The sequence below is a fragment of the Rosa chinensis genome, chromosome 3 (assembly GCF_002994745.2).
Source record: "Rosa chinensis cultivar Old Blush chromosome 3, RchiOBHm-V2, whole genome shotgun sequence".
Lineage (NCBI taxonomy): Eukaryota > Viridiplantae > Streptophyta > Magnoliopsida > Rosales > Rosaceae > Rosa > Rosa chinensis.
The window spans coordinates 29,571,206-29,584,061 of record NC_037090.1 but is presented as its reverse complement, the minus strand read 5'-3'; the positions used below and the strand labels follow the sequence as shown (position 1 = coordinate 29,584,061).

General features: G+C 35.4%; 1 protein-coding gene across 1 annotated transcript; it reads right to left on the bottom strand.

The window, feature by feature from the left end:
* Positions 1–12,094: 12,094 nt before the first annotated feature.
* Positions 12,095–12,856, bottom strand: LOC121052302 (secreted RxLR effector protein 161-like). Its single transcript, XM_040517030.1, has one exon. It carries the CDS (start codon positions 12,854–12,856, stop codon positions 12,095–12,097), a length of 762 nt encoding a protein of 253 aa, XP_040372964.1.

Sequence of the window (12,856 nt, the reverse complement as noted above, 5' to 3'; positions counted from 1 at the left end):
GTCTAGCTCACATCACATCATACATCATCATCATCTTTTGACATGGTGACATTGTAGCTTGCAGATGAACATTAATTAATGTGCATATTGTACATCTTTGTGCTTGCTGTTTTTGTATTTTTTGAAATGAGCCTTCAAAGTATTTTCATATTTATCCCACGCGTTGCAGTTCATATTGTACATCTTTATGCTTGCTGTTTTTGTATTTTTTTAAATTAGCCTTCAAAGTATTTTCATATTTATCCCACGTGTAGCAGTAATTACAAACTATGCAAAGTAGCTTCTTCTCATCCTTCAAGTGTTGAAAAATTCTTTTCAGATAGTCTTCCTCAAAGATGCAGGTTTGTAGTCATTCCTCGAAACAGTTGTATGACCAATTTTGGAATTCCTAATTGGCAAAATTATCATTTTGGTCATTCAGTTATGACTCAGTTATGTTAATAGTTTTAGCATCCATTATATGTAAAAAAAGTAAACAAACTCATTTAAACATGAATATAACGTCAAAACCAGCATATAAGGGCCTAGATAATGGCTCCGGCTAGATATAATATTGGAGCTAAGTTTCTCCTTCAACTTTAACTCATGTATCCTTGGCTAATTAAACTACCTCTTTGATTCTCTTTCATTTCTAACATATCTAACTCTGTCTAGCTCACATCACATCATACATCATCATCATCTTTTGGCATGAGGTCGCTGTAGCTTGCAGATGAACATTAATTAATGTGCATATTGTACATCTTTGTGCTTGCTGTTTTTGTCTTTTTTGAAATGAGCCTTCAAAGTATTTTCATATTTCACATGTTGTAGTTCATATTGTACATCTTTATGCTTGCTGTTTTTGTATTTTTTGAAATGAGCCTTCAAAGTATTTTCATATTTATCTCACGTGTAGCAATCATTACAAACTATGCAAAGTAGGTTCTTCTCATCCTTCAAGTGTTGAAAAATTCTTTTCAGATAGCCTTCCTCAAAGATGCAGGTGCAGTACTTTCATTGTCCTCGATAAAAGAAAGCCAAAAAAAAAAAAGTGAATTATAGTCATTTCCTTTTTCTAGTATCATTTATTTGGTTCCTGGTTTAGGCTTTGCTTTTATTATATTTTTTTGAAAATGGGTTTGGAACCCAGCCTAACTGGGAATCTCAGCCCCACGCCCGTTAGGCTTTGCTTTTAACTGCTTTTAGATTGTAATTGCAGTCTCTACCCTTATTTAAAGGTAATTCCTATAGCTAGCAAGAATTAGTTTAGTTGACCTATTTGAGTTATGAAACTTAAAGAAGAACTAGGTAAATAGACCTATCTGAGATGGGAAATTCTTGTGTTCCAACAAGAACTAGGTGAACAAACCTCTTTAGGTTAAGAAAGTCAACTAATTACAATTTTTCTTAAGAAGTATGCAACTCTTAACTATGAAGAATTCTACCTCAAACAAACCCTATTAAACTCTATATCAGTGAATAGACTTGTTTGAGTTTTTTTTATTTTATTTTTGTTCTTTTGAGGGGGCTATATTTTCTTTACCTACCAATTGAATTTCGTGGGATATTTTCAAAATTTTCTGAAATTTCGGGAAGTATCGATAAACTTGCTATTTTTCAATGATTTTTGTGGAGATTTCTAGAAACTTCTGAATCCAACTCCCATTCTCTCACATGCAAAATCAACATCATGACCCCACGCCCCCATCACATGTTTGAATATTAGTTGACTAAAATTTCTATAAAAAAACCAAAAAGGTCATCAAGGTTCGAAGCTTGATTATATCATTGCTTTTTGAAAACTTTAGCCAACTATGCTGCAACTACATTTGTGTTATATTTGCAACATTCTAATATATGTTCCTTTTGCCTATGGGTCTGAAAACTTAGGCAAATATCTAATCAATAACTAACTTACAATTATAGGTTCTTACCTAGAAATCTATTTACCTATAGCTCAAAAAGTTAAAAAAATTTACAACAACTTTTCAAATTTCACTTCTATACAAAGTTCAAAATTCCATTCATTTCTTGCACCGAATGAAACTTCAAGTTTCTTTCTTCACTTCTTTTCTCCCTACTACTTTCTTCTTCACTCCAAAAGACTCTTATGCTTGTATTTGGTGAATCAAAATTTGGTAAGAACTTAATATTATTAAGCATCTGGTTCTTATTGTTTATTTTATTGTTCTAATTAATGACATTTACTATTTTTAATATTTGGCATCTTAATACATTCCTACATTATCTCAATACGCTCTTACATTATATAAGAGATTAGTAAAGTATTGAGATATTAACAAAAATAAGTTAATCCAAGTCCCTACTGATCTATTATCTCTAGACGCAAACTTAGGATCGATGTATGAATAGATGTAGGGTATTTTTATATTTATAATAATATAATGTTTAGAGTTTAACTTTACTTAATTTTTTGTGCAGGAAGTTTGATAAGAAAATACAATGGCTAGTGGCGGAAGTAGGCGTGATCCTGCATGGGAGCACATAGATTAAATTCCTAATAACAAAAATGGTAGCATATGCAAATATTGTGGGATTACGATGAAAAATGGTAAAGTGACACATCTTAAATACCATCTCAGTGGAATAGATCCCGGATACAATGTGCAACGATGTGAGGCCATTCCAACAGAAGTGAAGTAATTCATCAAATCCTTATTGGTGAATAAACAAAAAGAAAAGGCAAAAAAAAAGCATATACAATGGAAGTGCTTTTGAGCAGAGCTTCTTAGAGAACTAATTGGCTCACAAGATGATAGCGACTATGAGGTTTATGACAATGATAACATGACTCCTGAGGAACGTGCATCATTTTGGCAAGCAATTTGTGACTCCAAACAAGCACAATGTGAAAAGAGAACATCTCCACAAAGTTCCTAACAGAGGACAATTTTATGGGTCTAGTAGAGGCGCACACATGCAACGAGCAACAAGTTTCAGAGAATTACAACCAATACAACCGTTGGCACCAAGCCTTAGCAATTCATTTCAGACCTGCCAAAAGAGTATTAGAAATGCCTTTTCAAGAGTTTCAATAAAGAAGGTAATGGGTCATTTTATCAGTAAGTTTTTCATCTATGATAATATTTATGCTGAGAAAGCAACATCTTCTCATTATCAAAACTTGGTGATCAGAAAGAACAAGAAGTACAACCCCCCACACCTTATGAGATAAGGAACAAGTATTTGGATATGGAGTTAAAAGACATTTCTGAATATGTTAACACATTGAGGGCAACATGGGAGACTTATAGATGCTCGATCATGTGCAATGGATGGTCAGGGCCAACTAGAGACACACAATAAATTTCATGGTCTACACCAAAAGTACCACCGTTTTCTCAAGTCAGTTGATTTTTCCAGTGAGAAAAAGTGCATCACTATATATACAAACTCTTGAAGGAAGTTATCAGAGAGGTTGGAGAGCACAATGTGGTTTAAGTGGTGACTAAAAATGCTGCTAATTATGTTAAAGCTGATAAGAAATTGATAAGACACCATAATGTTCATTAGGCTTCTTGTGCAGCTCACTGCATTGATCTCATGTTCGAAGAAATAACAAATTGCAAAGGTTATTATTTCAAAATGGGAAAAATTCACCAACGGTGTCTGGACACTTTGGTGACTTTCAGAATGATACCTGAACTCTGAATGTTATCAATGTGATACCTAGACTTTACTTTTCGTATTATCGTCGTACCTCTGGCGAACTTCCGTCACGTCTCCGTCAACTGTGAGCACGTGTGACTCACATAAGCCTAAAAATGAGGGCAAAAAAGACATTCTGCCCTCAATTTGTTTTAGGAAAAAATTCACCAACGGTGTCTGGACACTTAGGGGACTTTCAAAATGATACATGAACTTATAAAGCTATCAATGTGATACCTGGACTCATTTTTTCGTATCAACGTCGTACCTACGACCAATTTCCTTCACGGAGCAGTTAAATTTTGCACGTGAGTAACTTAATGAAGACAAAAAGACCGATTTACCCTCAAAAGTTTTTTTTTTATTTTTTCTTTTATTTCTTTGTTTCTTTATTCTTCTTTCTTTCTTTCTTCTTCTTCTTTTTTGGTTTCTTCTTCCCCTGATTTGAATCATCAAGATTCAAATCATCTTGCTCGTCCGATTCCCACCCCCGATTGCCGATCAAACATTGCCGCTGTGTCTCAATCCACCTTCATGCAGATGTTTATGGTTCCCCCCACTTCAAATCTTCACCGCTCACTCCGAGTTCATCCCCGCCGCCACCGCCGACGACTTAGCCACCACCACTCTCATTCTCTTCTCCGACCCCTTTTATACACCATTGATCAGAAACTCAGACCCTGCCAGCCCTCTACTCTCAAATCACAGCTCCAATCCCACCCTGCCATCCTCTCTGTCGTTCCCGACATGCAACACCACCTCCACACCATCCTCACCTGCAACTTCTTCAGTCTAGCAGACAACTTCGAGCTGTTCTAATTCACTAGCTCCGCCACTCCGCTGCTACCCACCATTACGCCTCGTCGATTAGCAGACAAAGAACTCGGAACCTCCACCATCGAGAAATGGAGGCTCGCGTTCTGCGTGTCCTGCACGACAGATATCGGCACCGTCGGAGAAGATGTTGTCTGAACAGAAATTGAGTTCGGGTTCCACGGCGGCAGCTTGTCAAGCTCGTCGATTGTGGCCTTAGCTTTCTTGATGACCCAATCGACTGCCTTGCTGGGCCGGTCGTATCCGAGCCTGACGCGGTGGTCCCTGGGGCCTTTGGCGGTGTAGACCTTGATGTGACAGTCCTTCTGGTCGGTGGCCCTTAGAATTTGGCCTCGAGCCTCCACGATTTCGCTGGCGGTGGAGGAAGAAGCAGTCCTTATACCCAAACCCAATCGAGAAGCAGCGGAGGACGACGTCATTGCGCAGTGGTGGAGGTTGTTGTGGCTCTCCCCCATTTTTCTTCCTGCATATTCCATATGGTGGGTTCTCCGAAAGTAGTGGTGTTGGCAAGGAGAGGAGAGAATAAAGAAACCAAAAAAGAAGAAGAAGAAGAATAAAGAAAGAAAGAAAGAAAAGAAAAGGAAAAAAAAAACTTTTGAGGGTAAATCAGTCTTTTTGTCTTTATTAAGTGACTCACGTGCATCGCATGTGCAAAATTTAACGGCTCCGTGACAGAAATTGGTCGTAGGTACGACGTTGATATGAAAAAATGAGTCCAGGTATCACATTGATAACTTTGTAAGTTCAGGTATCATTCTGAATGTCCCCTAAGTGTCCAGACACCGTTGGTGAATTTTTCTCGAGGCTAAATCGGTCTTTTTGTCTTCATTAAGTGACTCACGTGCATTGCACGTGCAAAATTTGACGGCTCTGTGACGGAAATTGGTCGTAGGTACGACATTGATATGAAAAAATGAGTCCAGGTATCACATTGATAACTTTGTAAGTTCAGGTATCATTCTGAAAGTCCCCTAAGTGTCCAGACACCGTTGGTGAATTTTTCCCTTTCAAAATACCTTTACAATCATAATTTGTTATTAACAAAGATGTGAGATTTTTATAAATGAGAAATTATTTGTGCCGCACCAACACAAGTTGCAACCAACTTCATTTCATTAGAAAGCTTAATTATGAGGAAGTCAAGATCGAAACAATTGTTTACAAGTGATTGGTGGACCAACAGCAATTTTAATCGCACTGATCATGGTCACATCATTGATGATATTGTACATGATCAAGCATTTTGGATCAAGTGGAAAATGTGTGTCAAATTTCTAAGGCCCATTATAAAGTATTACGCGTCATTGACACATAAGTTTATCAAATCATGGGTGTCGTTTATGAGCTGATGTGTGTAGTGAAACAAGAGTTAGAAAGAAAGCATGGAGCAAAATGAGTAGTAAAAATTATCGATGATCGGTGGTTCAAAACATTATGACACGATTTGCATTCAGCAGGTACATACTACACCAATTATATAGCAAACTATAATTATTAAATGTAGATGTAGTTTACTGACTGTTATATATATTTTCTTAATATAGGTTATTATTTGAATCCTTGATACAATTATAGACCGGGCGTCGGAGATGATTGTATGCTTATTGAAGCTGTGCATAAAGTATTTTCTAAATTGGACCCTAACTCTCCAACAATAGGTCAATACGGAAAAGAGGTTTGATTGCTATTGCCTAAAGATTTCTAAATTGCCAATGCTTATTGGTTTTTGGTTTCCTTTTAGAGTCAAAATTGTTTTGGGTCAAAAACTTGTCTTTCACTAGGTTCATTTTAGTATGATACGATGTCCAGGATTGGTTCAGATTGGAGAAGTGTCTTCAAGTGAGCCTAGCTCCACCAAAATCGATTTCCTCGTAACCTGGTCGTATTAGAAAGGAGTTACCTAAAGAAGATGAGAATAACCTAAGTTCAAAATTTTTCTGCACCCATACTTCAAGTTTGCCGCCTCTCTATTTCATACTCCTTGTGTGGCAAGTTATACTTTTGGTTTTGATTATAATAAATTTTAATTTTTTTCTATGTTATTCAGCTTACATATTTTAAGGATGCAAGTTTGGCATGGCAACAACAATTGCAGCTAGAACAAAGATGTCTCTTAGTAGGTATATAGTAAAATATTTCATATGAGTCCACATAATTACTATATTGAGTTGATGTCTCTTACAATTGCAGTTGATGCTTTCTGACTTATGCAAATGAATTTTTATGATAGCTGATTGGTGGGTTATGTATGAAGTAGTGCACCTACTGTGAGAAAGATAGCTATCAAAGTGTTATCACAAATAGCATCAGCATCTGCCAGTGAAAGAAATTGGAGTACATTTACACTAATTCATACTAAGCAAAGAAACATGTTGGGATATAGTAGGCTAGAGAAATTGGTATTCTGCTATTACAACATGAGGTTTAAAATTTTGAGACAGAGAAGCTGTGTATTCTCAAGTGGACCAAAAAGATCCATTGGATGTCTTTGATATTGGTACTGAGTTTAATGATGAAGAGAGAGATCAACTTTATGAATGGATCAAACCACTTCATTTGGATGATGAGGAGGGCAATCTATCTCCCAGAGTTGCTGAACAAGCACGTGCAGAGGAATGAATGTAGAGCAAGTAATTCGAGAAGAGATTATAGGACCGATCTAATGGACCGATCTAATCTTTTACCTCATTCCTCTTGCAGAGAGTCTCATGGCTTACATATTCCTTCAAGGACAAATGATAACTCTAGCATAAGATCATGAGGCTCATCAAGCATCAGAGATGGAGGTAGTGGAAGTTACAGCGGAGGTGGAGATGATGATAGGGTTGGAGGTTATAATGGAAGTCAAATTGGTCACATGAGCCGATTTACTTGTGACCCATGCTTCACACATGCAACACAAGATGAAGATCATGGGAGTAAGAAAGCAGGATCAGGTATTGGTGCTATTAGAAAACACTATACACCAAGGGAAAGAGGCCATGGAAGCATGTCAAGGCATGAAGATGATTTTTTATCTCCCACTTTTGATTCATTTGGTATGGGAGGAAGCAATTATGGACCTTATCCTTAAGGGCAAAACTTGGCAATGCCTTATCCAGCAGATATCATGCCATATGACATGCAATCAAGTGACAACTCATGGACACAATTTGAGGGCAATCTTCAAATGATTATGGTCATGGCCAAAGTCGAGCAATGCATGATCCCTACTATAACTACCAACACCGAAACGCATAGCCAATCCCCCCACCCACCCGACCCATATGGTTGGCATATATATAAGTCATACATACAAAACTACAAAGGGAATCTATCATTTAATGACTATTCTTCACAATACACTCAAAACTCTACACATAGAGATGATGAAGATAGTGAAGATTTTGTACCTCATAGGTCCTCTATGTGGTTCTAAGTTACTCATGTAATTCAAGATATAATGTATGATATGTACAAAGAATGTATATAAGGTGTGATGGCCCATTTGTTTTCCAGCCATAAAAAAAACTAGTCTTCTTTATACATGCTCTGCATGTGTAATGGTTTTTTATTTAAAAAATAAAAATAAAACAAAATAGTTATTGTAAAGAGAAAATAGTGGGATAACGGGATAATTTCTTTTTAATTTTCTTAGTAAAAATCTATTTTGTAATGATCATATTTACCCTTATGATTTAATTTAGGATTAAATTCAGTTTACCCCCCTGAGGTTTGGGGGTAATTTCATGTTAGTCCCTGTCCTTTCAATTTAATCAGTTTACCCCCTAAACTTGTCAATTCTCCTCAACCGTGTCCATTCCATCCAATTTGGACGTTAAATCTGATTTTTTAGGGCTAAAATGGTCATTTCAAGACAAAAAAAAAACTATAAAAAAAAAAGGAATTTTTTTATTTTTTCTTTTTTTTTTAATATTTTTTCTTCTGTTTTTTCTGTTTTTTATTTTTATTTTTTCTGTTTTTTCGTTTTTTTTATTTTTTTATTTTTTTCTTCTGTACTTTTATTTTTTATTTTTTTTATTTTGTCTTCAACCTATATACCACAAGTTATAAGAGGTTTATAAGAACAAAAAGATACTCTAGGTGGTTGAAAGCCACTCGCTGATCTACGATATTTGTGATATATCTCTGATAAAGTGAAGAATTTTAAGAGATATCCTCAATAAAGTGAAGAAATATCTGTAAAAAATGATTTTACACTTTATTTATAAATTTCTGTAAAAAATGATTTTACACAGATATTTCTTCAAGATTTTACACTTTATCTGTAAAAAATAATTTTACACAGACATTTCTTCACTTTATTGGGGATATATCCTAAAATTTTTCTCTTTATCGGAGATATATCATAAATATCGTAAATCAGCGTGAGACTTTCAACCACCTATAGTATATTTTTGTTTTTATAAACCTATCATAACTTGTGGTGTATTGGTTGAGGACAAAATTTATATATAAAAAAAAAATTTAAATGAAAAAAAAAAAAAAAAAAACAGAAATAAAAAAAAAAAAAAACGAAAAAAAAGAAATTTTTTTTTTTTAGTTTTTTAGTTTTTTTTTTTGTGTTGAAATGAAAATTTAAAATGAAAAAAAAAAAAAAACGAAAAAAAGAAAAAAAATTCCTTTTTTTTTTATAGTTTTTTTTTGTCTTGAAATGACCATTTTAGCCCTCAAAAGTCAGATTTAACTGTCCAAATTGGACGGAATAGTAGAAATTGGACACGGCTGATTGAAATTGGAAAGCTTGGGGGGTAAACTGATTAAATTGAAAGGACAGGGACTAACATGAAATTACCCCCAAACCTTAGGGGGGTAAACTGAATTTAATCCTTTAATTTATTCTCAAAGTTTTTTAATCTTTCAGAGGCAAATCTGTCAAAAATTTCAGTTTTGGCTAACAAAGTCTCTTATCTTAATAATAGTATAGATTAGATGTTTATTTCAAAATTTTTAATAATTGTCAAAGATTCAGCATTTACTTTTCATCTTAAATTATTACTACTCGCTATATAACAATGTTTATTCAAGGTTTTCTTTTCATATATAGTAGATAATTGATAAAACAAATATATTCAAAAGTTTCACTTAAAATTTCCATACTTTCTTCAAATTTCCATCATTTTTCTTGATTATTTACCAAAATCGATATATCCACGATATTTCCATTTTCTAGACCATCAATATTTCCTAAAAACCCGATATTTTGGTAATGAAATAAACAAGATAGATTAAGGTCCTAAATATACACGAACTAAATAGTTAAAACTATATACTTCAGAAGCATATCCTAGAGGGCAACAAAACTTTAGATACCCTGTATGTTGCTTTCATGAGTCTTTTACATATATATCTTTCCGTTTGCAACACATCAAACAAAAGCATTTAAAACTAAAACAAATATAAAGATGGAGCTAGGGATGATTAAACAAATAAAAATGAGACTCGATTACCTACCTATGGACTTGAATAAGGTATTATCATGCGAGTATCCATCACTTTATATTTCTATATAATGTTCAAACATTCCCATAATCAACGGTAAAACAATTGATGTAAAAAAATCACTAACATATAAACCATCTTAAACAATAAATAGTAAAATATTATTGTCCATGTTTCTCAGATGAGTACAATTCAAATTAGTAGCAATTTCCTAACTTTGTTAAATTTCATACTAAATATAGCAGTTGATTTTGAATTATATCATTCCATTGGAGTAGATCTGTACAGATCCATATTAGACAATATTATGTGCTTCAATTAAACACCAAAATCCTCAAAATTTCAGTCTGAAAAACCAGCAAGCGATTGATAAATATCTAAAAGATCAATTTCCGCTACTAGACGTGGTACTTTCTTCTTGCAATCCCTTGTCGTTTTTGTATTGTATTGAGAAGTACTACTCTCCTTGGTTTGCAGGGTTGAGTGTGTAAGGAATATTTTGTGGCTGAACAATAGTAGTAGTAGTGGATGTACGTGGTACTGACTATAGGCATTGCTTGTGCAGCCATGAATGGTGGCGGAGACGGAGGTAGCGCTGGGAATTGAGGGAATGTAACAAATCTTGGTCCAAAAAATACAGGCAAGTTTGGAACGGAAGTTGATGGAACAGATAGAAAAGGCAGTCTTGTTCCTCCTGCTAAATTACCACAAATATTAACCATTCCCATTCCAGACCCCATGGGCATATATGGCATGAATTGGGGTATTTGTTGAGTGGTACTGCCTTGAACCCCAGAATGCCACATAGCTTCTATAGCCATGTATATCATCTGGACCACACAAATACATGGCACATTAGAAGTCTTGGTTCAACAAAAAATTTGCACCAGAGAGAGAAAGAGAGAGAGAGAGAGAAGTTAAAACGAAAAATGAAAGTATCTTCACTAACAAGTTCAATATCAGCATATTTGGATTTCCTTCCACTTGATTCTATCTTCTCAGGATTTGACGAAAATAACTTTGTATTTAAGAAAATATTATGAGATGTGGATAGCGGTTCAAGTGGATCAATATTTGATAAACCGTGGCCTTCAAATATTTCTTATAAGTTTTCATCTTCCGCTAAAGTAGGTTGCTGAATGCTGACTATGAGGCTTATAAGGGTTTTATTGACTTTGAGGGTTGAGAGGGTTGTGCTGACTTGTTGGGTTGAGAACAAGAGCAGCATCGGAGAGTATGGCAAAATCTTCATATTGAAGATGCTGGAAATCATATAGTTTGGTGATAGCATGAGAGACTCCTGATCCTTGCAGCTAATTGGTACGGTATGCATGGTATCCTTGTAAACCAGACAAATAAGTTAAGAAAAACCTAGAGATTATGCAGTAGTACATGCATAGTGATATCATTGTTAAAAATCTGGAGGAAGGATAGAGAATTCCTGTGATACCATTGTTGTTGAGCACATGAGAGGTTGAGATCCTGAGAACTAACAATAATATACTATTGAACTTTTAAGATTTTTTTTTTTGGGTGAAAATTAATATACTTGAATCGGAGGTAATTAAGGAAACGATACCAGGCTTCTCTCCAAGCTGCATGTGGAATTATTGTAAACTCGGGGCTTAGTTTCTGATCGGGTTTGCTCAAGAAATGAGTCCAATTCGTCTCTTTTTGCAATAGTATCTTCTGACGCTCCGTTAATATTATACATGCTAGTTATCCATGAACACACGCATACAAAAAATGACTCGTGGTAATGCCCCAGTTAACTTCCATCGTTTCAAGGAATAAAAATTCAGAAAAGAAGAAATATCTTTTGCTCGATCGAAACTACTAAATATTGCTTGTTATGAAATATGATCAAGAATAAGAATGCAAGATCAAGAACTTAGAACAATCGGAGGAATGACCTTCTTTATTGAAATAACAACCTTGGCTAATATATAGCCTTACATGAACAAACTGAATGTAAAGAACAGCCCACGATTTACACTAACTGAAACGTGGTAAAGTGCAGCAAGAAAGAGTCAAAACACAAAACAAGTCTCCCTACATAATAGGGATTTATTTGAAACAGAAAACAACTCTAAATGGTAAGGGATCCTAATCTTACAAGGAGTCCCTATACCTGTCATTCCCTCCCTTAAACTAATGCAGATAGCAATTAGTTTATCCCAGGTACTTCTTGAACACCCAGCAGCTTTCTCAACTTCAGAAATGCATCCAACTTCAGTGGCTTAGTCATCAAGTCTGCCACTTGATCTTGAGTCCCACAATGCACAAGTTCAACAACCCCATCTTTAGTGAGATCCCTCAAAAAATGAAAACGCACATCAATGTGCTTGCTGCGACCATGCATGATTGGATTTTTAGAGAGCTTAATGGCTGAACTGTTATCACACTTCACTATGGTGCAACCTTCTTGAGAGTATCCCAACTTCTTCAATATTCTTCTCATCCAGACCCCCTGACAAGCACAAGTTGCAGCTGCCACGAACTCTGATTCTGTGGTCGAGAGAGCAACTAAAGGTTGCTTTCTGGAAGACCATGCTACTGCTCCTGCACCCATCAAGAAGACATAACCAGAAGTGCTCCTCCTATCTTCCACATCTCCAGCATAATCACTATCTGTGAACGCCATAAGCTCTTCAGCTCCTCCCTTAATGTAGAATATCCCATAATTCATTGTGCCCTTTACATATCTCAATGCTCTCTTTGCAACCTGCATATGCAGCTCAGTTGGCCTAGCCATGTATCGACTTATTAAACTCACAACAAACATCATATCAGGTCTAGTGGCAGTGATATACATGAGACTCCCCACTATTTGTTTGTAAAGTGTCTCATCAACTCTGACCCCGTCTTCATCTCTATGCATTTTACAACCTGGCACAATGGGATTGCACACTACATTGCTCTTCTCCAT

Coding starts and splice junctions, on each gene's coding strand:
- LOC121052302 (XM_040517030.1), bottom strand. CDS start 12,856: ATGGAGAAGAGCAATGTAGTGTGCAATCCCATTGTGCCAGGTTGTAAA.